This window comes from Tribolium castaneum, chromosome 10 (genome assembly GCF_031307605.1).
Source record: "Tribolium castaneum strain GA2 chromosome 10, icTriCast1.1, whole genome shotgun sequence".
Lineage (NCBI taxonomy): Eukaryota > Metazoa > Arthropoda > Insecta > Coleoptera > Tenebrionidae > Tribolium > Tribolium castaneum.
The window spans coordinates 5,743,279-5,769,708 of NC_087403.1; the positions used below are offsets into that span (position 1 = coordinate 5,743,279).

At 36.8% G+C, this 26,430-nt stretch overlaps 3 protein-coding genes and 2 long non-coding RNA genes across 13 annotated transcripts in view; 4 read left to right on the forward strand and 1 right to left on the reverse strand.

Moving 5' to 3' along the window:
* Nucleotides 1-26,430, reverse strand: part of LOC661907 (furin-like protease 1) — a 66,103-nt gene that overhangs the window by 6,849 nt on the left and 32,824 nt on the right. For all 9 annotated transcript variants that reach the window (XM_015985184.2, XM_968038.5, XM_015985190.2 and 6 more), the window contains exons 3-4: nt 662-856; nt 479-607 (exon numbers count right to left, since the gene is read on the reverse strand). In XM_015985184.2, coding sequence (XP_015840670.2) covers nt 479-607; nt 662-856 — 324 coding nt within the window. The remainder of the gene's footprint in view (nt 1-478; nt 608-661; nt 857-26,430) is intronic.
* Nucleotides 7,392-12,396, forward strand: LOC103314660 (uncharacterized). Its single transcript, XM_008201197.3, has 5 exons — nt 7,392-8,131; nt 8,580-8,699; nt 10,381-10,452; nt 12,058-12,138; nt 12,188-12,396. The coding sequence occupies exons 1-5, from the start codon at nt 8,068-8,070 to the stop codon at nt 12,280-12,282; spliced, it is 432 nt and encodes a 143-aa protein (XP_008199419.2). The 5' UTR covers nt 7,392-8,067; the 3' UTR covers nt 12,283-12,396.
* LOC135267275 (uncharacterized) lies at nt 12,885-13,572 on the forward strand. The gene is made up of 3 exons (XR_010335677.1): nt 12,885-13,064; nt 13,262-13,342; nt 13,392-13,572. It is a non-coding gene; the product is annotated as an uncharacterized LOC135267275 (long non-coding RNA).
* On the forward strand, nt 15,265-16,992 carry LOC103314661 (uncharacterized). Its single transcript, XM_008201199.3, has 3 exons — nt 15,265-16,228; nt 16,392-16,569; nt 16,617-16,992. Exons 1-3 carry the CDS (start codon nt 16,220-16,222, stop codon nt 16,916-16,918), a joined length of 489 nt encoding a protein of 162 aa, XP_008199421.2. The 5' UTR covers nt 15,265-16,219; the 3' UTR covers nt 16,919-16,992.
* LOC135267276 (uncharacterized) lies at nt 18,657-19,397 on the forward strand. The gene is made up of 3 exons (XR_010335678.1): nt 18,657-18,876; nt 19,156-19,272; nt 19,323-19,397. It is a non-coding gene; the product is annotated as an uncharacterized LOC135267276 (long non-coding RNA).

A 26,430-nucleotide genomic window follows, 5' to 3' on the forward strand; every position in this document is an offset into this window, starting at 1 on the left:
GCTTTTTTAAGATAAACGAATGGTCTTTTAATTTTTAGCACTAGAAATCTGAAACCGAAAATGTACAATTTTTTCGAGAGCGTCTTTTGGTCTCTTATACAGCAAGTCTCATAATAATCGGATAAACAATAACGAAAATCATTTTTCATAACGATTTTGCGACTTATTGTCATTTGTAGACACACCGTTTAGAATCATACTAACATTTTGTCAATTTGTCATTAACTCGCGTGAAAGAGAAACAAGTTTTATTGATTTGGAGCAAACATTTATTTATTCGCTACAACTCAATTATCAGGTATTTAATTTGTTTGTGTAAAAAAGATTCATTTAATGTTTTCTTTAGGCCAAACAAATTTTATTCTATTTTTATTTACTTGGTCCTATAGTTGATTAATTAAACAAATCGACGGTTTATTTTGCCCAAATACCAATTTTGGTGGATTCCTGGGGAGTGCTAGGGTTGGGCCCAACTTACGTAATTTTGTACTAGATCTGGATGGTCCTTCTCGAGACCATCGTCTAGAATGGTTACGACGGCGCCTTTGCCGGTTATGCCCTCTAGCCAGGCGGGAATAACGTTCATATCTAGACCATTTCCTCGGTTCTACAAGTGGAAGTGTTTTCCTGAATTTGGGGAGTGTTTGCGAATTTGACTTACCAGATACCACATGCTGGGCCATTTGGGGTCTGAGTCTTGCAGTCTTAGGTCTCTTTTAACTCGTTTCTTTGCCGTTTGTTGTTTTGACCACCTGACCCTGGTGTCGACTGCTAGTTTTGCCCGATTTTCGGAATTCAAGCTGAGGGATCGTTTGGAGACCCCGCTGTGGGTGAAGAGGTAGTAGTCCTCGAAAATCTGTAAGAAGGTTGAAAAATTTGAAAAACGCAGTCGTTAATAAAGTCGGGGTTTATTTAGTTAGAAAGAGGGTTCGACTTTGATTACAGTTCGAAAGTAATTAAAATGCTAATATTGTCATTAAAGTGCTTCAAATCTGATTCAGCGTTTGGATAGTTAGTCTTGAAGTTGGAATTTGGGAAAGAAGTGCATCTTCCGGTGTGTCGCTTTACGCTCCGTGTTGTTCATCCCGGTCTATTGTTCGGCGCGTTTTGCTTTCATATTTCCTAGAGGATCCCTTGGAAGCACCTATTCACTTATTTGCAAAGCAGCTCTTAGTTGAAATCCGACCCAATTAAACGAAATCTTGACTTATATCTCTTTATTGTGTCTTTCCAGCGCTGGAGGAAAGTGCATCTAATTTGCGTCCAGATGTTGTAACAAGAGGAAAAATCCGATTTAATGGGAGCTTTCGTGTGCTATTGTGCGGCAAGACCCATCCGCAAATCTATTTAATTATTCAAAAACTTCCTGACGTGCCATCAAACTATTTTTCAACATTATGAATGCAAATTGCGTTATGTAAAAAATTTAATGCGATTTAGGCCCAACCGGTTCCAGCCTGACAAGATATTGTGACAGACTAATTAGCCCTAAACCTCTGCGAATTGCGGAGCGTCCCCCAAATCCCCAAAAATAACACAAATCGTGATGACGCATCCATTTTCTAATCCGGTGCAGTAAATGAGGTGCACTTTAGAAATCCTCAATCTCATTAACTTAACGAATTTGCCGAATCACAGTGAAACACTCTGATTATTCGAAGCGCAAAGCACACGTTATTTTCAGAAAGGGCATGTTGTTTCACCCCGAACATCCCTTATTAAGCGTGTTGCGGCGGGCGACATCCTTCTTTGAGACAGCCATTATCCCCTTAACATATTAATTAATGCGATCTGGCAACGCCAAACCACAAAAATTAACAATTGTCACAAATACTAAATGTATATCATTATCCGATCCGGTGATGCGAAAATAATCACGTACCGCCACCCCTAAATCACGCTTGGCCCACTTTACTCCACGTTTCTGTTTAAAAGAAATATCGAACAAAATAAATTTACACAGCGCCGCTAAATTTATACTAAACAACTTTTCAACTATTTCAATGGACCTAAATCCAAAGTTTTATGAAACGCCCATCGAATTCTTCTGAATAGACGTTGCCGGAGATTTATTAAACTTGATACCACAACAATTTTTAGGGATTATGCTAACCCCACGAACCCTAATCCTAATCTAATCCTGCTTATATTAAAAACACAAATTTAAATACTGCCTTATCGGGATTACAAAGTATCAAAATGTATAATGTATAAGGTTATGCGGAAAACACTAAACTCTTTTAATTACTTATATCACAAACGATTAAACGACGATGAATCGGCCAGGTAAAACCTAAAGGTTAAAGCTGATTTCTTTCCGTCTTAGTCCTTTTATAAACCCGAATCAGGGTTAACTAACTTAATAAATTCTTAATACGTTAATAGAGCAGTGATCGATTTCTTGGATACATTGAAAGTTTAAGGTAAGGTAATGTTCGTTCCCTTAATTAATTACTTTGTACAAAATTTCATAATAGAAAATATCGAACTATTTTCTTTGTGATCTGATTAATTACCGAACGCAAGCATAATTAAATCAAACTATACTTTTTGCTGATTAAAAATTCGCATATGGGTCAAGTGGGTTCGGAGGGCAGGACTTGCGAAAAGTTTTTTATTATCAGACATCAAAAGGGGCATTAATCTGATCGTATCTTCAAGCAAGGTAAATTTCGTGTCGTAAAATTTACTATTTCCCAAAAAAGTCGTGCGCTTTGATAAGTATCAAAAAGTGAAAATCGGCGAAGGTGTGTGAGGTGAAATGATTTTTGGCGCTTTTGATAAAGTGTGTAATATAGTAAGGCAAGTAAAGTTTGAGAAGTGTCATAAATATATTGGAACGTAAAAAAAATATAACTCGGTTTACCGAATGTTCATCTCGAAAAGTTTCTTAATCTTATCGTTGCAGTGGCTACAAATAAATTATCTTGGAGATATTTATGGTGGAGTGTAGGGAGAGAATTTCGCGTCCGGCGATCGAGTTTACATAAAAGAATCCCCAGTTAAAAGTAAAACGAATCAAAGTGATTATTTTTGTGAAATCTTGAGCAATCGGAATGAATGTGTTTGTTTTTCCCACTTTTGAATAAATGATGGTTCCTTGTTATCTCGACTATGAAAGCAATAATAATTATTGCAAACATCCTCTGTTATTCGGAATTTGTTCGAAATTAAATTGCCTGAAAACGCGGTATTCAGAAAAGTCGATTAAACATACATCATTTACCGGAAAAGTTTCTGATTTAACGATACGACCGTTCAGCGGTGAAAGTATTGAAAGCATTTTCCCTTCTTGGGAACAATCAGTTTTCATGAAAATACGATTGATTTCGGATAAATCCAGTTATTGCGTAAAAATGAACTAATGTATTTGGGACATCACACTCAAATACCCCTTTTATTATGGCACGACTCTATCACAGCCTGATTGTAATCGCGTTATGAGCAATGTGAATTGACCTCTGCTCCATTTTGGACCACCACAATCTGCTCTTTGGACAACAAACAATTCGCCACGCCTCTGAATTATCATAACAGTTGCCATACGGGCGGTATGTGGTTTAATGTAAATAAAAAATCGGTCTTGATGTGGTTTCGCCAGATCAATTTTCATTAATTAAATCGGTAATTACACAACTGTTTAGCGAAACGACACTGACCCGCGCTGCTAATCGGCCAAACATACTTTTACTCTATACATAACAATTTCAAGATAAGCAGATCAAATGGTATAATTAGTTCTGCGAAATGTGGACAAAGTGAGCTTTTGAGCACAAAAGCGCTCTCCATCAGATATTTGCAGGCTCATTGGTAAAATGTCCTATTTATTGAAGTTAGTTATGTTTTGAAATGAAACTGTGTTTTTGTCATTGTGCGTTGACAGTTGAATGAAAATGGCCCGAGAGAAAAAATCCCTTAACAAAACAGTTTGAAAAATAACAAAGAACAAAACTGTCGGTGCAATTCCGGGTGTATGGTTCGGGATTTAATTACTGCGCTATTCGGTTGGTAAATTAAAGAATGTGCACACATATTAACACATTATGAAGAGCATTACTCATTTAAATGGACACATAATGACAACATAATAACAAAACAAATGTTAGTTTCAGCTCTAAACAATTGTGTAAAGCCGTTTGTATCGTAATTACGTTATACATTTGATTGTGCCTAATTGGCAATTACATAAAATAATCATGGCAACAATTAGGTAAATTTCAATGGTCGGTGGCTCCGTGGGCAAAAAATTAATGGACCAGCTGTATATAATAACATTGCCACGCCAAGATTGAATGGAAGTAATCGGATAAGTGAGATTTTTATCTGAGAGCGGAGAAAAACGTCAATATTTATTGTGATTACGGATATTTTTGACATCCAATGCCGGGAGATTTGTCACCAGACTTCCACGGTTTAAATATTTCACGACAGACCTAATGGAAAGTCGTCTTGTGAATAGATTATTGCATCGGTGATTGGTATTGCGACAACTGGCAATGATTTACTGCATTTGATATCCGGGCACGGCCGGACTAGCCTCAGAGAAACTAATCTCCTTTTGAGGAAAAAATTAATAAATAATAACAATTGGGTATGAATATTTCTAAAACTGTTGCACTATTATTTGATCATTTCAGCACGAGAAAATTATCAGTCCGGTCCTGTCCCCGGAAGTGTTTTGATCGTTATTAGCGTTCAGTCTTGGGTGAAATATTTGGATTTGGAATTTTATGAAATAAGGAATGATAAATCATTAACGCGATAACAGGGAAGAATTCTGTCGTCATTTTCCCCTTGTTTCGTTCAGTGAGAGAAAAACTTTAATGATGTCGTTAGAAAAAAGTCGCACACAAATGAAAGCAATTCACTTCAGACATGAACAATATTATTAAATAAGTTGTAGGTATTTTATTATCCTTGTAGAGTAATTTTGCTCTTTTTATTTAAAATTGTATCTAGTGTGGAATATGAAATAAATTTGTAATATCCCTTGGTATCTGGAGCCGAGAATATACATATAACACAACAGGTCACCGTTACTGCTATTTTACATGTCTTATGAATATTCAGTCGAAATAAAGGCTTTTTGTTTTCATTGTAACAAAGAAAGCCTGATTAACACGACATCGTTTAGCGCAATGCAAATGTTCCCCGTATATAGATTTTTCTCCTCGCGAATGTTCACCCTAATCGTCTCGTTAAATAACAAACTGTAAGGTTTGCTGAAATCTAAATTCGGATGCGAATGTCAACAAAACTATGGTTTGTATTCATGACGGGGAAAGCAGGGTGCGAGAGAGACCGTAGGATTTTCCAAGTTGAAAATTGAGATGCGTTTGCTATCTTTAATAACGTTGATCAAGTTGTTTTCCCCAATACCTTTCCCCTTCATCGCTTTGCTGAATTTTCTAGTATCGAGGTCCTTATAACATTGTGCTCACAATGCTGCGGTTGTTTTCATGTTTTCGGAGCCGCGAGCTCGTATGTGAACTAAAATTTGTTGGGTAAAGGGCGACACGACGCAACCACCAACACGATTACTCAGCGGACCGAGAAACTCACTTTACTCTAGAACAACTTTCGAACTTTAAGCCAAATGCAACTCTACCTACAAAAACTTAGCCATTTTCATACTCTCTGCCTCTTTCTTAAACCATTCTAATCCGACTCGCGTACACCACCCGGTGGCGCATTTAGCACAGCCAGCACCGCCTACAAATAAAAAATTAGATAGGTAATGAACAAAAGCTCAACTGAAACAAGAAAGAGGGCAGGTCGTTCCATTCATGTGAATAAAGTATTCTTGACTTGGTATTTTCCTTCCCTGTGTCCCCGTGAATACGCCACTGCTTAAGCCATCGCATCGACACGCGAATTCATTAACCCATTTAATACAGTTTCGAGTTTGCGACAACTACAGCGCCTGTTTTAAAATGCAAGCGAATTATGAGATCATAAAACTGGAAACCCACAGCGAATCCAATCTGTTCCACAACACGCGACCAAAAAGAACCCCCAACACCAACATTCTCGACTAACCCATGGCAGTCTCAACTGCACGGCCTGATCAAACCATAAATAATGCATTATTGTTATAAAACAGGAAATTATACATTCTCATTACACGCCCGGATAAAATTTCTATAATGAAGCCAAGTCTTTTATTTGTCATTCCAGCCAGTCAATTAAGCATTTTAAATGAATATTACATTCCATAGGCCTGCTCTAATTTCATGGTTGTGTCTTTGGCACTTATTTCGTATTGCAAACTGAGGTAGGGCTAATCCCAGCCCATCAAGGCAAATAAACTATTATATTGGGTCACCTTATCCTAGGAGGGCCAATAAAAATGTATGTGCCCTCACTGGATAGCCATTAGCACCTGTCTATGGCAGGACCCCACCCTGCCCAATTGTGGGGACGCGATAACCTGTTCTACTCCAATGGCATTGCCGGAGTTTTTGTCCCGTTTTTTGTTTCGCATATCGCAAAGTCCCTCCATTTTACTAGTTTCCAATCCGAAAGTTGATTTTCGAGTGGTTCCACGGAGATACAAATTATTCGAATTTATTTTAGTTATTTCCGGTGGAAAATCTCGAAACTGGGGTTGTCAGATCCGACTGTAAAATTAATTGGGTCTGTGGGGCAGCGTCGTCTGCGCGCCGCAAAGAATCTAATATCGCTGATACTAAAATCTAAAACGTTCCTCGAGTGGGAAAATCATTAAATCAATTACGGTCTTATTGCTGACAGTTTTCAGTCTTCAGTCCAGCGACCCCAGTGATTTAATTTTGAGGTAGGTCAGTAACGTGATGTGGCATCCGATGTGCGAAGACCTGGCCTGAATACAAGCTGACAACTTTATTGAAAAACATAAAAAACTTTCGCAGATTAAAAGTCGGACCGGATTAATTCAGCCCTGTTGAAATAAATTGTTCAAAACAAATTTGGAATTCTTGAAACGGAACTATTTTAAACGAAAAAGGTTTGACCCACATTTAAACCACATCCATTACGTCGTTCGACAGAACTCTCTTGGGAGTTATACCTTTACTTCATTGGAGTTTGTATTATACAACGCGGATTCATTAGTGTTCAATATAAATGGTCGCGTATTCCCTACAATTCTCTTAATTTAATACTGGATAGATTTAAGTAATTTGTTCCTGGCTTGGCTTCAATGATTACCGATGTCATATCTGATGGCATATTAGATTACAGCGCGTTCCCGTGTATATTGGATTAATCAGATTGTGTTGGCTGTTTGTTGGTTGCTGTTAACCTAAACGGCTGAAAGTTACAAACGAATTTCAATTTTCACACGATTGGGCTCCTTACTCGTTAAATTCAATCAGGAATAACTAACACCCACGCAAACCAAACAAAATGATTTTAATTAATTAATTTCGAAACTCATTACGCAATTTCATCAAAACGAATTCATCAACAACTAATAAGCGTCGATATTAACTAACAACTTAATCAATCCCGGCTGAAAAACCTACAATATCCGAAATTAGAAGAATCGGCGAAAACTGGATAAACTTCTTAAGCCGTCCAAATGCCAAAAAACTTTCCTCCGCGACTGCACAAAAAATTACGTTTTCGAGATAGTGCAGATAATGTTATGAAAGAACATCTCCTGGCATAAGTTGGATTTGCCAAGCTGGTCCCACTGTCAACATCAATTTCGTCACAATACTGATGCGTATTTTTCGCAAATGGCAAATACTTTGAGTACCTACGAGGATAAGGGTTTTATCGCTCACACATCACCTGAACAAAATATCGTTGCTTAAATCACTTCTTCTGGTTCAATAGGATTAAAATATGAATTCCGTTACAAAGAGTAAATATGTCCACACCACGTAAGCTCACCTAAAAATAAAACAATAAAGCTTAATCTGAATTTTACGTCGCGAGGTAGAAGTAATAAATTTAAATTCGGCGCCAAAACTGACAAGCGCTTGCGTTGTCCACCATTAACCCTGTGAAGAACGCCGTATAACCAACCTGTATAACGCCGATTTCTCGTATCATCGAAGTTAATTAGCAATTATTTGCAAAATGGGATTAGCTTTCAGTCTAATTCGCGGATATATAGCTGCGTATCGCAACGGCACCTCCGTTGGTGAGTAACGTGTTTTACTTTTGTAAAATTTTGACAACAGGTTAAAAGCTGTGTTAATTAATATCAGTCATCAAGCCCGTGAATTTTGTCGCAATTTCATTCGAAATTTATTACGCAGCTTAAAAATGTCTCCTTTATAAGTGAGGTAATTAATGATCAATGAATTTGTTATGAACTTCAAATTGAGACGAAAATTAAATTTGCCAATTAGCCGGGGTAATAATAGTTCGCCAAAATGGTAGTTAATTGCGCCTATTGTGCTGTTTCCTCCATTCAAAAATATGTTTCTTACCGTACTAAGGTGAAAAAACGAAACTTCGGGTGCTTGTGGCACCTTTTTAACAGTTTTTTTCATCTTATCAGGTTAGGCTAAGCGCGCGGAATTCAAATCTGCTCCTTCCGATTTCAAGGACGCTTTTTGTTCATTTACTCATAATTTGTTTCACAGCAAAACGTGACCAAGGATCTGGCACCCTTGTTGAGTCGGAGCTTGGAAACATTTTGAAGACGGCAGCTGTATTTTTCTGCATAAGGCTCCTGCTGAGATGTATCATCTTTCTAGGCTGGGGTAAGGCTTAGTTTTCTACATTTGTTGGTAGTTTGGTTGCGAAAAATTTTCAAAGGTATTAATTAATTTTTGGTGTATGAGGCCCTAACGTGCAATAATCCGTTTGAATGAAGCCGTAAATTATCCACGTTGTTATAAATAATTATTCGGTCGTAAGGGTGGTAGAGCAAAGGTGTAGCTAGGAAAATTTGGGTGGTATTTGCTGGCATTCGCGAAACAAAGAGCTCGTGTGAAAACGGCTGGTTTAGATAATGTGGTGGTGCTTGTAAAGAGAGGGCGTAATTGTAATATCTCGCATCGTGTAATCACAAGCAGGGATGTGACTAGGGAAAGCATGAAATAAGAGCGTGGTTTTTGCTACAAGTTTTTTTAAAACGAAAGAGGATGAAGGAAACGGAGTTAAGTCCTCTGTGCGAGGTTCATCTCCAAGCATTCATACAATCGTCGACTTTTCTTTTGTAGGTTTTTGTTTTCTGGCTACATGGCTCATCCTGACACAAACAATAATAGGAAAATAGACCCTAAGGACCATATCTAAAGTAATTATCTAACAAAAGAAATAACGCAAATATGCCTCGGACAGTTTTATTTTCATATTTTAAGTCTATAAATCACCCAATTATCTGATGCGCACGGAAATACTTTCAAATATTTTTATAAAAGTGTCCAACGCCAACTTTGATAACTCACAATCTCCCCATTTAAATTGTCACTAGCACACTCCAGAATAAATCATAGAAATCATGATATATTTTTAAATTCTTGACCGCAATAACCCTACAATCAGAACTTCCTCAATCCTGTCATATCCAGGCCTCAAACGAACTCTTCTGAATAAAATTTAATCATAAACTAAACCAAAATAAACAAACCCTAGAGTAGATACTCGATCCTGTTTTCATCGACATGTAATCAATTTCCGCCGTCTACAAAGTACTAAAATTAAAATTTAACCCATAAGAAAAAGAAAAATTTATTATTAAGTCCGCCGCTTCCGTACTTCCGGAAATTGTTAGCCAAAAGAAAGTATCGATAACGCAAAGGCGTTTGCAGCAAACTTATTATTTGCACCCACCACAAACGTTCCATAAACCGAGCTATAAAAAAACAAAAGTACAAACTACACACCATTAGTCTGGCGAATGCGTCAAAAAAGTACGCTTGGGACAGATTGGTGCTGGCTTATTTTACACGAAGACGGGCTCTAAAGACATTACAACCGCAATCAACACGAAACGGAAAATCCCATACGCGGGTTGTAAATTATCGATTTATTTTGCTTTGAACACTGTGTATATCAAATCATTAACTGTGCCGCTCCGGTGACTAAATTAACTTGCCGCTTCATTATACCCATCTTGTCAACCCTAATACCAGCCGAGTGGCGGGTGCTGCGTAAGAATGAAGGGAAAAAATTGTTTTCAAACAATCACAGCGATTTTTTCATTCATAACTCGGGGCGAGCTCACTTGTACACCAGATAATTCTCTTTACGTATCTAGCGACTATATGTTCCACGTTTTGACAGACTATTTAGATAAAACGTAATTTACAAACAGTTGCATCAACAACAACATTTCTATTAATTTCAAAACTTTAGTCGGGGAACAGCAACTTTATAATCGATACAACCACGTGGTTGTAATTTTCTTTGATCGGATTTCAAACTGTTATTTTTTAGGCCCGCTTGTTCTGAGGAACCGACCCGAGGGCGAACCCGCGGACCGTAGAGGCCGCCGCCGGGCTTTGGAAGGTATGTATTTAACAATTTGCTTTACAAATAATTCTTTACAGATCTACAGAGACTGTAGATTCCTCCTCTGAGAGCCCTGCGAGCGAGGTCCCATCTCCGCCGCCAAGGAAGATAAAGAAGAAGGAAGATTAACTGGCATCTTCTTCTGCCTTTTCCCCGGTTTTTGTAGTTAAAATTTGTTCTTTGAAAAACTCACCGGGAAGTAAATTAAACAATTAATCAAAATTTCAAATTAAAGTTTGTTAACATGTTCTCAATAAAGGTTTCGTGTTCGTATTTGTTACATTTTTTATAAGTGATAATGACTGCTGATACTCTAGCTACTTAAGATGTAAATAATAATATCGATAATCATCTGTGGAACCAAGAAATTAGAAATCACAGCGGGGTGTTTCACGACGGGGGTTAGAAAGCAGGTTGAAAGATATTCTGTGCGTATGAAAGATGGTTTAGGGAGGGTAGTCGGTTGGAAAGAGACGGAATTGAATATTTAGCTAGGGGAAACTGGAACTTGTTCACTGTTCCAGTGAACACAAACATTTCTTAACTGCAATGACTTGGATTTGTTTCTTCTTTAGTTGCTCTCTAATACAAACTAATAACTAAATATTTGTCAAATTGTTAAAAAAACTTAAAAACCGATAACGTTTTGTTTTTAATTTTACACGAACTTAATAAAAAACTTCTGTTCAATATTTTGGTCAAATAAACAGACAAGTAAAACGAAAGATCTATGAGTACAGTGGAAAAAACTTTTCTAATACGTATTTTCGTTTTCCTTTTTTATTTAAAAGAGATGATCTGTATAACAGAAAAATTCCAACAACCATGATTATTTCCTTATTGTCCTCCAAGTTTTAATCATAGCATTTAATTTATTATGTCAATATTTGTGGCCAATGTAACAAATTTGATAAAAAAAGTCGAAAAAACACAAACCAATCTTATCCAAAAGTATTCCGCCAAAGTAATTAAAACCAAATGCCTTCAAACTTAAATTTTGATCAAGAATATGGCTATAATATTGTAAAAGACCTTAAAGCAAAATCTCCCTAGATTTATTCTTAGTGTACATTCTGAAAATTTGTTCAAACGTTGATAATTATTAAGATTTAATAAAATACTATAAACTCAAACCCTTCTAGTGCTAGTTTCAAAATTACTTAACACGCGCTGACAATTCCAAAATAGAACCTTGAAAAGGTCGAAAATAATTCAGCTTGTGCTAAAATTTGAATGTGCCGCCAAAAATTTTCCAAATAAAGCGTCGCCACGGTTGCGGGTTGTTTAAAACAATTGACTACCGATAATTCTGTTAATTCTGTTTGAAAACAAAAAAGATTAATTTTGTGCTGGAGAAAAACCCAAAATGGGAATTATCCAAAGTGTGATTGATTATTTTTGGCCCAGTAAGTTATACTCGCTCTTAATAGACAATTTGGCGATTTTTTTGGTAAATGTTACATAACCCTAACTGACTGAAAAAAGTGATTAATCTACAAAAAATTGAATGAATGCCTTGAAATTTGATCAAAAACCGGTCAGATATACACCTTGTCTGCCTTTACCCGAAAACTTTCACTCAAAAAGTGCTTTTATTTTCAGAGCCACCGCCAACCCCCCATCGGGAGAGAAGGGGCGAGGGAGACTCCCCCTCTTTCACGCCGCGGCTCGACCCGATTAAAGGTTTGTTTGTAAAAATTTTCTTATTGAGAATTAATTTGTGTTTGAGCAGAAGAAGACGAGGGTCTGGCCAGCGACGAAGGCGATGGGGGTCGGAGAGCCCCCTCTTCGGGAGTACGCCGTAGATTACGGAAGAGAAGACGCTAAAAGCGAATTCAATTGAAATGTTTAAATTAAATAATTAAATCAACAATATAGTTCAGTACTTATGTGTTATCAGTTGATAACTTTGTAAAAGTTGATAATTAAATTCAAAATGTAGTTCAGTGCTTTTATTTAATCCCAACCCAAAAACCACTAAGTCTTCCCATATCAGTTTTCGATATTTTCCAAAAAACAACCACAACAGAAAAATAATGTGAGGGGGCTCGCTTGAAGAACCTTCTACGTAACTTTGCATTTTGCATAAAAAGTGCGATGTAGTTCTAAACATTGAACACATTTTAACATTGTCGGTCTTTGCCACGAACTCGGGCCGGGACATACATGGTGGAGGCGCCAAGTAGAGGACTACCATCACATCAGAGATTTAGGTGGGCTTTCTTTACAAGAGACTAGCGAAATTGTACAAAAAACTAGACAGTACATAATTTATTAACCTCAAAGCTCAACTTTTCAAAAGTGGCACCAAAACAGTTTCAATGTTATCCAACAAAAAAAAAAAAGATAATGAACAAAACAGCATTATTAAAACACTTCACGTAAAACAAAACCTTGACAAAATCGAAAATCATTTAGTTTGCGCCGAAATTTGAATGTGCCGCCAAAGATTTTCCAAATGAACCGTTGCCTAGGTTTCCAGTTATTTAAAACAATTGACGGCCGTTAATTCTGTTCGAAAGTCCTTGAAAAAAGAAAAAATTAATTTTGTGCTGGATAAGAGCCCAAAATGGGAATTATCCAAAGTGTGATTGATTATTTTTGGCCCAGTAAGTTATACTCGTACTTAATAGACAATTTGACGAATTTTTTTGATAAATATTACATAACCTAAACTGACTGAAAAAAGTGATTAATCTACAAAAAATTAAATGAATGCCTTGAAATTTGACCAAAAACCGGACAGATATACACCTTGTCTGCCTTTACACGGAAACTTTCACTCAAAAAGTGCTTTTATTTTCAGAGCCGGCCCCGGCCCCCAATGGCGAGAGAAGGGGCGCTGGAGACTCCCCCTCTTTCACGCCGCGGCTGGACCCGATTAAAGGTATGTTTGTAAAAATGTTCTTATTAAGGATTAATTTGTGTTTGAGCAGAGGAGGACGAGAGTTTGGCCAGCGACGAAGGAGATGGGGGTCGGAGAACCCCCCCTTCAGGAGTACGCCGTAGATTACGGAAGAGAAGACGCTAAAAGCGAATTCAATTGAAATGTTTAAATTAAATAATTAAATCAACAATGTAGTTCAGTACTTGTATGTTATCAGTTGATAACTTTGTAAAAGTTGATAATTAAATTCAAAATGTAGTTCAGTGCTTTTATTTAACCCCAACTGCTTCCCAATCCTTCTTAAGTGCCCCCATACGAGTTTTTGACGTTTTTTTCAAAAAATATAACCAAGAAAAAAAAAGTGACGGTAACTCGGTTTAAGACCTGCACCTTCCACTGGATTTTGCTTTATTAAAAAGTGCGGTGGAGGCCGAGACATAAATGGTGGAGGCGCCAAATAGGCCGCTACCATCGTATCAGCGATAAAGGTCTCTCTTAAAGAGAGACTCGAGAAATTGTCAAAATGACTTGACAATTAATAATTTATTTAACTTATACTCAATTTCAATTTTTTTCAAAAGTGGCCCAAAACCATTTTCGATTTTATCCAAAAAAATTATAATTAACAAAAAACGCGGAAATCAACTGATTAGTTTGTTCCAAGGTCTCGTGGTGACGTCAAACCAGACGTCCATCTTACCTACCCTCCATTTTCACTTGTTTGAGAAAATACAGCTGCCACGTAAGCACGTCATTTTCTTATTACTTTTTGAAGAAAGAAAGCCTTGTTGTGCAAAATGTGTTTTCTACGCAACATCTATTGGCGTGTACTGAGATTCATCTATGGACGCAGTAAGTTAGCTTTCTTTCACATATAACCGTCTTTTCGATGACCATTGGAACATAACCTAAACTGACGAAAGCTCTGTTAAGTAATGACTAAATTTGTTCTAAATCCCCGCAAATGAATTAAAAATTGCTCAAATAATTATATTCTTTGACTGCATATTCAAATTTCCATTCTTCCAGAGCCCGAGTACGACGTGGATATCACCCCGTACGATTACGATCTTCTGCCGATGCAAGGTTTGTATATGAACAATTCGGTTTTTTCCTGATTAGTTAATTTCTAACTACTGTAGAAGAAAATGAAAACGAGGAGGAGTCCTCCTCCAGTGGGAGCTCGGCCCCCCCAATACCGTCGCCCTTCCAGCCGCCGCCCATTTTGCCCCGGCCCCGGCGATTCAACCCATATAATGACTATTAATAAATACGTCACCGTTTCTGCTGATGTGTTCATACCAATAAATAATAAATATTAATCGTTCTCTTGGTTGAATAAATAAAAAATGTATTTTGTACTTTTTATTGACCCCCACCCATCACCAAAAATTAAAAAAATGTAACAATATTATATAAATTTAAAAAATTAATTGACAAACACGTTGCGAGTTACGGATCCATTTAGGTACTTGTGAAGGTATCGAACAAAACCAAATACTGTACCCCAGGGTAAGATCGCTTTCACACAATTCGCATAAGCGAAAGCTTCAACTTCCTCACTCTTACTATAAATAACTATTTATCCTGTAAATAGTTATATCATTACATGGAACCAAGACCGAGACATATGGTGGAGGCGCCAAATAGATAACTACCATGTCAGCGATTTAACTAAATATTCTTTAAGAAAAAGGACTAAAAGTAGTGCCAGGACTTGACATAATTGTAAAATTAACCTGAGAGTAGATGGAAAATGTAGTTCAGTGCTTTTATTGAATACGAACTTTGCCCAAAACCTTCATTTTTTAATTTAAAGTTCTAAAACGTTAAACATGTTTTAGTATCACTGCAGTTGGTCTTGTACTTCAGTGATTCTATTTAATCAAGATGCCATTCCAAACCAGCTTAAAGTAGCCCAAATCAAGCAATGGTCAATATTTTCAAAAAAAATACAACAAAGATGCTTTTCTTTACATTTACGTTTTAAGTCTTATAGCCATCATTTAACTGTTAAGGGGTTGCAAACTACTAGGCAATAAAATTTGATACATTGAGCGTGTAGTCTTTATTGCAGTCGAATATTTATTAAAACATTTTAGGAAACGTTATTAGAACAGTCTCGCACGACGTCATTTTGTTGTTTCTATCTAAATAGTAAATAAAAAATGTAGGTGCTTCAGTGATTTTATTTAAAGACAACGGTATTCAAGAAATAGTACATAGGAATAAACAATGTAATTTGTGCGTTTACTTATTTATAAGTACATATTTTGAATTACAATGGGAGTGTGTAAGTGTGGTAAATGTGTAAGCACTCAATATAATTTTTCCTGCTAAGTATAGCTTTAAAAATATTCCAAGCCTTTTTTAAGTGCCCTTATATCAGTTTTTGACGTTTTCAAAAAATATAACCAACAAATTGTTTTTTTTTGTATTTTTCTTTAATGAAAAGTGCGAAGGAGACCAGGACATACATGGTGGAGGCGCCAATCGTATCAGCGATACAGGTGGACTCTTAAAGCGAGACTAAAGAAATTGTCAAATTGACTTGATAATAAATAATTTATTTACCTTATATTCATTCAACTTAATTTTTTCTTTTCAAAAGTGGCCCTAAAACCATTTTTGATTTTATCCAAAAAAAATTATAATTAACAAAAATGCAACTTAAATTGATTAGATTGTACCTTGGTCTCGTGGTGACGTCAAACCCAACCACCATTAGACGTCTTACCCTTCACTTTTCACTTGTTTTGGAAAATACAGCCGCCACGTAGGCACGCCATTTTCTAATTACTTTTTGAAGAAGAAAAGCGTTGTTGTGCAAAATGTGTTTTCTACGCAACATCTATTTGCGTGTACGGGGGTGTTTCTATGGACGCAGTAAGTTAGCAATCAAATATAACCATCTTTTCGAACATAACCTCTGCTAAGTAATGACTAAAAATTTGTTTTAATCCCTGCAAATGTATAAAAATTGCTCTGCTCAAATAATTATGTTCTTCGACTGCATATAAAATTTCCATTGTAAAAATTGTTTTTCCAGGGCTCGAGGAGGACGTGGAGAACACCCCCCACACCCGTCCCCGTGCCCCCGCCGGTCCCCGTCAGCCCGCCGGTCACCGTCCCCCCGCCCGTCACCGTTTCCCCGCCCCCCTTCAGGCGTGTTTTCGCCGACTATTCCACCCCCATGCCCGTTCTGCCTAAACCTCGTCCGATACTAGGTTTGTATATAAACAATTCGGTTCTTAACTTATTAGTTAATTTCTAGCTTTTATGGAAGAAGATAAACGGGACCGGGAGGAAGAGATTTCCCTCAGGGACTACTGGGGACCCTCCCAGATTTCCCCCAGGCACACCTGGGGACCCTCCCAGATTTCCCCCAGGGACAACTGGGGACCCTCCCAGATTTCCCCCAGGGACAACTGGGCACCCTCCCAGATTTCCCCCAGGGACAACTGGGGACCCCCCGAGATTTCCCCCAGGGACACCCGGGGACCCGCCCCTCGGCCGCGCCGCCCGGAGCCACCCCTTCGCATACGTCCCCGGCCCCGACGATTTGCTCCATACTAAAAATTAATAATAATAAATACCAATACTAATACTAATTGAGTTCTCTTGGCTAAATAAATTGAAGTTGTATTTTGTGCTTTTTATTGACCCCTACCCCTGAGTTATTTAAATTAAAAAATAAATGCCAAATAATATCGAATTTCACTAATACAGATCCACTTACTTATGAAAATAGCGAACAAAACCAAATACAGCCCACGAGAGTAAGATCGCTTTCCTTCACTTGAATTGAATTGGAAGGTTCACCTTCCTCTACTACAAATACCTAATTATCTTGTAATTATTATTGTAAGCATCATTATCATGAAACCAGGGCCGAGACATATGGTGGAGGCGCCAAGTATATAACTATAATATCAGCGATATTCTTTAAGAAAAAAAAACTAGACGTATTAACATAACTATCAAAAATTGCTAAATTATTCAATTCTTCAACTACGTCTTAGAATTTCCATTGTATTTTTTTTTCCAGAGCCTGTGAAGGACTGAGCCCCTGTTACCTACTACTGCAACTTACTTTCCCGTTCGAGGTTTGTATACCAACAAATAAATTTTTAAGTGATTGATTAATTTGTAACTACTGAAGGAAAATCTAAGGAGAAGGAGGAGTCATCCACAGGGAGCTCCTCCATGAGAATGCTTCCAAAAAACATCACTAAAATAAAATTGTCATTCTCATTAGTTACTGTTTACTCCTAGTTCGTTTAATGTAATAAATATTTTTTGTACATTTCATTGTCTCTCCCTCCCCAAATAAATTAAACGTTCCAAAAATACAAAAAATGAATCATAATCATTCAAATCGCGTTAAAATGGAGCTTCAATAAAATCATTTTCTTTACGTTTATTCAAAATTTGACAACCTTTCAAATTTCCATTCATAAAAAACTCGCCAGGTAAGTTATTGATCTAATTATTCCAGTAATACTGAGTTGCAAATTAGTAAAAACTTTGGTGATAGATTTTTTTTTATACATAATAAAATATAACTATGTGAATCTTTGCATATAATGTTTTGATAAACGTTTGAAGTCAATATGTTCTTAAAATTACAGTAGGGGAGAGCGGGTACAAACGAAATGCCGCACAGTTGTAACGTTTAAGGTAAGTTTTTAACTTTGCCAATGGTGCCCATGAACAAACATTGATATGAAGTATTTTTCGTCTTAGTTTGAGGAGGCTGCGTGACACAGGTAAAAAATCATTTAGGATTGTATCTAGTAACTGAGTAAAATTAAAACAGCAATTAAACCTTAATTATTAATTGCCACAGATGTGTTGTGTTCCTTATAAAAAAAAGATGTTTTGATTTAAAAATTTTTGTAACACCCAAAAATGGCTTTCTTACATTTATTTCATTTTGATGTGCTTACAGTAAAAGGACAGATAATTCTAACAGTTATTCAGATACGTAATTATTTTTATATAAATAAAAAACTCAGAAAGGGTAAAGACATCTGTCTTTGTCGTTTGTCTTAACTCCAAGGTATCATTATCTTGGAAGTCGTTGCATCAGGACCGAGTCATGTGGTGGATGCGCCGGAAAGTTAACTTAATTATCAGCGATTTAAGTAAAAAAAATGTCAAAAATAGTGTCAGGACTTAACGTAATTGTAAAATTAACCTAAGAGTAAATAAAAAACGTTCTTTTAATTTAAACTTTCGTTCAATACTTATTTCAAGTGACCCCAAAACACTTTTCGAATTTTTTAACGGAAAAAATCAACAAGAAATTACGTCCAAAAGTCAGCTTAGCGCCTTAGTTTAAAACTAATTGACGTCGTACCATTGACCAATAGGCGAGTAACCCGCTGATTTTCACTTGTTTTAGAAAATAAAGCTACGCAGAGACGCAGTTTATTGTCAATTGATAATTTTGCGAAAAAAACGCAGTCTAATATAAAAAATGTGTTTTTTACACAACATTTGGTATCGCTTACAAAAGTATTTTTGTGGGGGTAAGTTCCACTCACGTATAATTTTTTCATTGACGACTTAAACATAACCTAAATTAACCGAACCTTACTGAGTCAATAATGACTACAGAAAGAGTCAAAGTCCCGAAAACGTACCAAAAATTCCTCAAATCATTAAGTTCTTCCACATCGTGGAAAATTTTCATTAATTTTTTATAACCTATAAAAAATAGATTTAATGGATTGTCAAAAACTAGTCAAAAATGCAGCTAGCCTGTCTTATACAGAAAACTTCAGTCAAAAAATACTTTGTTCTTCCAGAGCCGGCCTCCCCGTACGATGACGACGGAATTTGCGAACAAATGACTATTCATGAGACGTATGGCCTTTTAAAGGGTCAGCGGGGCATTTTCGAGCCTCATTTACCCCCAATAAAAGGTATGTATACAAAAATTTGATTTTCGAATTAATAATTTGTGTTTGAGCAGAAGAAAATGAAGAATTGGCGGCTAGCGACGATGGGGACAATTAATTAAGTTAAATAAATTAATAATTTGATAGTTAAATTAAAATAAATTAAATTAAATCAATTAATAATATAATAATTTCCTAAAAAATGTAGTTCTGTGTTTTATTTAATCCTGAAACCTCCCTAAACGGTTTTCGACATTTTTTGTCGAATGTGACGAATGCCCGGTTTGTGACCGTATGATCCTTCGTGTCTTCCGAAAAATTTGCTGATAGTCCTTGATAATTTTGTGGGTGGTAAACACACGAGGTGTATACCTACTTTGCTTCGACGACCAGCTGGTCTTGTTCTGCTGGAAACCACAGAAACAGTCCAGGACTTTTCACCAATGAAGTACATTGGTTTGGCCCTGTAGTAGGTCGTCCCCCAGGTGACAATCGATCCCCAATCTCAGAGAAAGACTTGGTTGAAAGTTTTGGTCGTAACAATTATCGTCCCTAATTTCAAAAAAACAAGAATCTGATCGAAAATATGCTACGGTAATTACCTCAGTGTTAAGAGAATAGTGTAAAAAAATGGCAACGGTATAACTTTTAACTCAAACACCTTATTAAAGAAAAAATCGCAGATACGTAAATGATTTTGACAGAAAAAAGTTTTGGTGCGCAAGAGTGCGCACAAATTAAAACGCATGTTCTTAGTGTCAATTGTCGAAAATTTTTGAGTGTGTACTTGTGCCAACCTTGATGATTTAAGTAAATAGTAAGAAAACTTATTTTTTTCAATTTACCAAGACACGATATACAAAGGCACTAATATTATCTAAAGAAGTTGTTCACAAGAAGAAAAACTAAAAACCAAATGATGAAAGCAGGTAATGTAAATACAGTGCCATAATTTATCAAGGTTTAGTCTTTTTAGTTTTTAGTGACTGCATTTCTAGGGTCTCTGACGCCCCCTAGACCAGAGAAATCCATGTAAAATAGGTTTTATCCTTTAGAAATAAGTCAAAAACATGTCCAAAAGCACCTTCTGGCTTCACTGAGAATTCAATTAGTATTATTTTGTATTAAATTAATAAAAAATCTAGTTAAGTGCTTTTATTTATTCCCTCCTTTATTCAAAAAGTGTCCGCTTAACAGTTTCGGGCGTTTTCCCCCCAAAAATATAAGCAACAAAAAACCTAGGCGGAAGTGAACTGAGATTGCGCCGTGGTTTGTAGCCGACGTCACGCCGTAGAACAAACCCGCCAATTTCAAAGTTTCTATTAAAAATCGTGCAAATCGCCTTAAAATGATGGTTTCAGCACGTTTAAGCGATAATTTGACTTTTCGTTTTCATCAGTGAGTTATTGATCAAATATTAGGTGAAGATTAAGTTGCAATTAGCCAAGACCTGGGAGGTGGGGTTTTTTGTAGACAATTTATTAAAACGCGCAAAGTTTTTTAAGTGCCTGAGTCTTAGACATGATTTAACTGCTCAGGGGTTGCAAACTACTAGGCAATAAAGTTTAATACATTGGGCGTGTCGTCTTTGTAGTCGAATACTTATTAAAATATTTTAAGGGGCGTTATTACAATCTCGTACCTCGTAAATGTGCTTTTCATCGTGATTTGAAGTTTCGACAGTAAATCAAATTAGAAGTTAAAGAAGTAGAACCGTACGACAAACTTTTTATGTCCGATTAAATCAGGAATAAATTTTTATCGGTTTGCCAAAATACCGGTTAATATATGCAATTGTGATAACTCCCAAAAGAACCGTAACGGAATTCCGGGACACCTGCACATCTATTGAAAATGATAATGTTTAGAATTTGTACATAAATGTTTAACAATACAATGCTTTCCATGCCAGTACACCGGAATATTATAGCTCTCGTGTCTGCGGCAATAATCCTATTACTTCTGTATTGTTAGAGTACCCTATTTAATTTCTACCGACTGCAGTATTAGCTGTTTCGCGTTTTTGAGCTACTAATTTATTGAAGCTGGTTTAATGAAGTTACTATTTATATTAGAATTTATAAAAACAACATTTTGGCGATAAAGCGAAAAATATTTTATGAAAATTCCTATACATAGCCGTGAATTATTGACAATAAAAGGGTATTTTGCAATGCAAATTAATCCACATAAAACGCACTTTGATAAAGCTTTTTATAAAATGAAAGTTTTGAATAAACATTTAGATAATTGTGAAGAGCTGAACAGAGTATTGATTAGCGAAAGAGTAGTCATTTTTCGCTAAATTAGGTTTGTAGCGTTTCCATAAAAGTTAATCAGGTGGACGTGCAGAGCAATTTTAAGTAAAATAATGCAGATTTAGGCAGCCCTAGAGGTTTTTTCTCGAAATAGCTAACCGAGTCTGTGCATTCAATAACATTTGAAATAAAAATTGATATTTATTTCCGGTGGAAAGTATGAAATATAGCGATGAGTTTGTGTAATTTAAACCCCATTATATCCCAATGGATTCGTATCCATTCACGGAAAGGGAGGTGATAGGGAATACTCCACCATCTCCAGCAGCACTACTCAAAATTCCACGCGTTCTGCCAAGATACGGAATGAATTTCGATAAAAATGATTTATACTCGTCAAAAACAGCCATCAAAATATAAATGGGAGCCACTACATAGATAGTGCCTCTTTCTGATTATACGAAACAGCGATTTGTTGATGACGATATTGATGGGGTTTGAATAATTGATTTGTTATTACGAGCATCTCGCTGCACCTCTCTAAACACGCTTCGAACGCCATTATACCCTCAGCTACACGTAACAATAACCGTAACAATATAGCACAGCCTCAACTCCCAAAATGCTCGCGAACTTACTTATGTATGCTTTCAGGCATTAACACGAGATCAAGAATTCTCTTCTTGGCCAAATTTTAATCAATCCGGCGCTTCTCCGACTTTTACTTAATCATCAAGTCGCTTGCACGTCCCACCACAGATGGAAAATAAGGCCTCGCCCGTTTCCATCTCATAACACGTGAAAAGCCCAAATTCTTTATCGCCAGCAGATGCTTCACTCCTTTTTAATTCCCTCGCCTGCTACCAGATGCAACAAAATATTCTAATTCGTGAGATTAGTCCCAGCACCCTCAAAACACACGCCAAATGGGCCTCACTTTGTCATGACTGCGATTCCGTTAATTGTTACTGAAAATTAATTTTTTGAATATCTGCGTGCTTGAATGGTTCACGAACTCCGAAATGTAGTGAACTTAGACACTTGACACTGCAATTAAGGGAGTTTCTAAAAGGCACTTCATTTTTACTGACTCATTTCTGGAACAACGTTACATTCAAATATTTGTTCGAAGCGTGTGAGCCAATTAGAATTTGTTTGAGTTGCCTATGATGTGATTTGCAAACTGATGAGTCTCGGCTTGAAAAATTTTAATGAATGCATTCTAGGTGCAACTAATTACCCTACAGATATTCCCTTTTCGTCTTCTATCCGAATAGTTTTCTGATGAAAATGTAAATTTGTTATACAGTTATAAATTTAAACGCAAACTGTAATAAATATGCAAACAACTAGTTCGTGACGTTACTTCGTTCATTGCAAACACCATGTCAAAAATGTGATCCTCCAACTTACTGCACCATTAGAGGTTGGTTTGTTTCGTGTGAAGGATGTTTCATCGATGGCTTCGCACTTGAAATTTGAGCAAATGAGGCTTGGAATAATTTCCATTCTCATATTTCAGCTAGGTATGATTTTAACGTGATTCTGTATCAATATTCCTCTTTGCTGAAATTTCTGTTCTATTAATTTATGTTGATAATAGTTCGTCGGGAAACATGAAATATAAATGTTGACTATGTGCCTGATCGTGGCTTGTATATCTATCAATTTGTTATATGAAATATGCATGCCAAAGATGGAATCGGAATACCTAACGAGAAATACACACGTTTAACTGTAAATGTTAATGGTGAAGTAATCAAGAGTTAGTGACGGTGTTAAATAAATGTTGGTACTGGGAAGTAGCGTAAGAACCCGTCCTGCGAAGGATATGGGGACAGTCGTCTCCGGTGGACCGGTTTACCAGTTCCTACATTCCTTTTAGCACATTCAAAAAATCGTCTTAAACCTTTCATTGTAACTTTTTGACCAAATTTAGCGTCAAAAACATGTTTTTTACCTCATCATACAATCACACAAGTGTTAAAGTTGCCTTACGTACAATTTCCATAAGTGAAAATTAAATTAATATCTTTTGAAATCAACATAGATATTTTAATGTTTCTGATGTATGGACGGTTCTGTCTCGGCTAGACAGTGCGATGAGTGAAGAGTAGGTCAAAGTGTGTGGCATGGTCACAAAGTAACATTGTTATGAACTGGTGTAATCCAAGCTTAGTATTTAATGTTGTGTTGTTATATATTGTGTCCGGTTAGGTGGTGGTTGTATAGTGAATGACACGATAATGTCAAATATTGGTGGCGAGGAGTCGATGGTGTCGTATGTCATTGTCCTATTGTTCGTTGCCGTAATTGTTTCACGTGTATAGTCTTAATTCAATGGTAGTTCCGTGTGGTAATCGATAGAGAGCCGGAGAGTAAGACTAAGGAGCGAATCAATAAAATGCAAAAGTGCAGCGCGATGTTCGACCGATGGCTGATTTGTTAGTAAAATGTGGATCCCTTTCAGATTTCTAAATCATGTCCCAAGGTGCATTTGAGTGTAGTGTGGCGAGTGACATATGAAGTGCAATAGTGAAGAAAGATCAGTATTTGGAAGATTTGAAAGACGCTCGCGAGTCGTTTGGCATCAGACAAATGACATCCACGTGACATATGTCGGGCTATAGGAGCGAAAGAGTGATCTTTTTTCTCTTTTTTGAAATGGTCCACTTTAGCCTGAGTCAATTGACTTTTGAGTCGTTGCGCTCAAATAGCTGGAGAAACGGTGGAGAAAAGGGTCGATACCAAGACACAGCATCACTGACCTAGCCCCATAAACCGCTCAGGAAATGACCGTTTATGGAAGCAACAGTCCCGGAAAGACAATTAAATGATTAACGATATCACACCACGCCAGGAGGGTTTTTTGACTTTTGCCGGGCAAAAAGTTAACAGTTGAAGGAAGTTATGAGCAGCGACAGCAGAATCTGCTTATGTGACCCCGCTAGAGCGAAGTGAACATTCAGCATGTTTCACAATTCACAAAACGAACTCGAACATGAATATGCACGAGCAATAAAATAGCCGATAAGAGCGCTGAAAATTCGCTGGTGAATAGGACAGAAACATGAAAAATATGCTGAAAAATAGGGGAAGTTTGATAAATAAAACCGGTCGGTGTTGAGAGCGGAAAATGATCGATCCCACTGTATTATCTTTGTCCAGAGCAGTACATCTCGCGTGAAATGTCAATTGTCGGTAACTGGAGACACTGTAAGATTGAAGGTGAACATTTCTAAAGATTGTTAGGTGAAGCCGAGCTTAATTGTTACAAGAGAGCGGCGAGGGCGTAGTATTCTTAAATGTCACTCATTTGTAGGTCATGATGAAAAGAAAGGCCCATTAAACAATGGAATCCACAACCGGGAAATTAACTCCTTACTTTTCAAACTATCAAGATTTCGCCCTTATTGACACGAGCAACTCGCGCAAAATTATCCGCCTCCGATATCTATTCACAGAATTGCAGCACGAAAAGCCACAATTTATGAAAACCTTCGCAGCATTTCTTTCATGTGACCATGTAACTCGACACAAAACGACTTCACTGCCCTATTTGAAGTGTTGTTCCGTTGTTCGTTTTCCCTACGGACGAGGACACATCTGTCCTCCCCTTAATCCATATATCCCAAATCTCGTTTCGGCGCCAGACTGACCAAATTAAAAGCATTATTACATTTTTGTCACAATACCGCCGGGTCCTGCCACCCGGAAAAATCACCATTTTCGATAATTTCTGACAGACTTCAATATCATAATTTCGTATTCATAAGGCAAAGTGTGTGAGCAGGAAGACTACGTAAAAAGTTACACGACAGAGAACGTAGGCACTAAAATAAACACCCCAGAGGAGTAAATAACTGACTCAATTTCTTTATTCATATTTTAAACCCATTTTAGCAAACATTTCGCATTTAATATGGCTGACATACCATTAGAACGCGAATTGTAAAATATTAGAGCTGTGCCATTTCGCCATTAATATTCTAATCTAATACACATAAAAGTGACATTTACTTCAGGTTTGGGGCGAATAAAATCCTATATAAAAAATGACACTTTCGTCTGAAATGCAAAATAAAAATCTCTTCGCATCTTTACTTCATATTCATCCATGTCGGAACTCTGGAACTGATTTCAAATAAAACCCACTACACCCAAAAATAAACAATTAGCCGGCAAAATCCCCATTCATAATTTGTGTCGTTCTGTTAATTAATTAGATTTTTTACAACAACTCCTCGTGAACTTTTAATTAATGTCAAAGATAATTGCTTTCATTTCAGGAATCAATAGAATGCTAATAATGGAGGAAAATAATTTGCCAGATATTTGTTAAGGACTGATAGCCCGAATTAGGTCGCTAGTCTGATAAAAATGATTCAACTAACCCAAGCTTACACTGCTTGTTATCCCACATTTTTCAAAAAACCAAATAGCACCAATAGTTGTTGACGCTGCGCGTTCTTTCATGTTGTGTTATTTTCCTCCTTTTCAGGTTTTTGAATAGTTTACGGTTTTGTTGTGCACGGGTCGTGATAACAGCAATGCGAGTAATTAATTGAAAATCCCGCTCTTTGATACTTTTCGAGTCAATTAAATTGGGGCGAAATTGTAAAATAATGATATGATTTCAAAGCGAAACTTTTTGTCCCAACGCAACAAATCATTTGGGCTATCCACTACAAAAACGTACTTTATCCGAAATTGCAAAATGTTGTCATTGATGTGTTAGTGGCGTACTGCATTTGTTGTCCATCCCGAGCGACACCCGTCCCTATATGTTGCAATAAAATTGAAAATTTCCAGATTTACACTAATCTAATATCGACTGATCCGTCATAGCGACACATATTGGTGCGAAATTAACATTTTATCTCGAATTTTAAAATTGAAAAACGGGCTTCTCTCTAAGTATATA

Coding starts and splice junctions, on each gene's coding strand:
- LOC103314661 (XM_008201199.3), top strand. Junction 16,570..16,616: donor TAAACCTCGTCCGATACTAG/GTTTGTATATAA, acceptor GTTAATTTCTAG/CTTTTATGGAAGAAGATAAA.
- LOC103314660 (XM_008201197.3), top strand. CDS start 8,068: ATGGGATTAGCTTTCAGTCTAATTCGCGGATATATAGCTGCGTATCGC. Junction 8,132..8,579: donor TCGCAACGGCACCTCCGTTG/GTGAGTAACGTG, acceptor TTTGTTTCACAG/CAAAACGTGACCAAGGATCT. Junction 8,700..10,380: donor TATCATCTTTCTAGGCTGGG/GTAAGGCTTAGT, acceptor GTTATTTTTTAG/GCCCGCTTGTTCTGAGGAAC.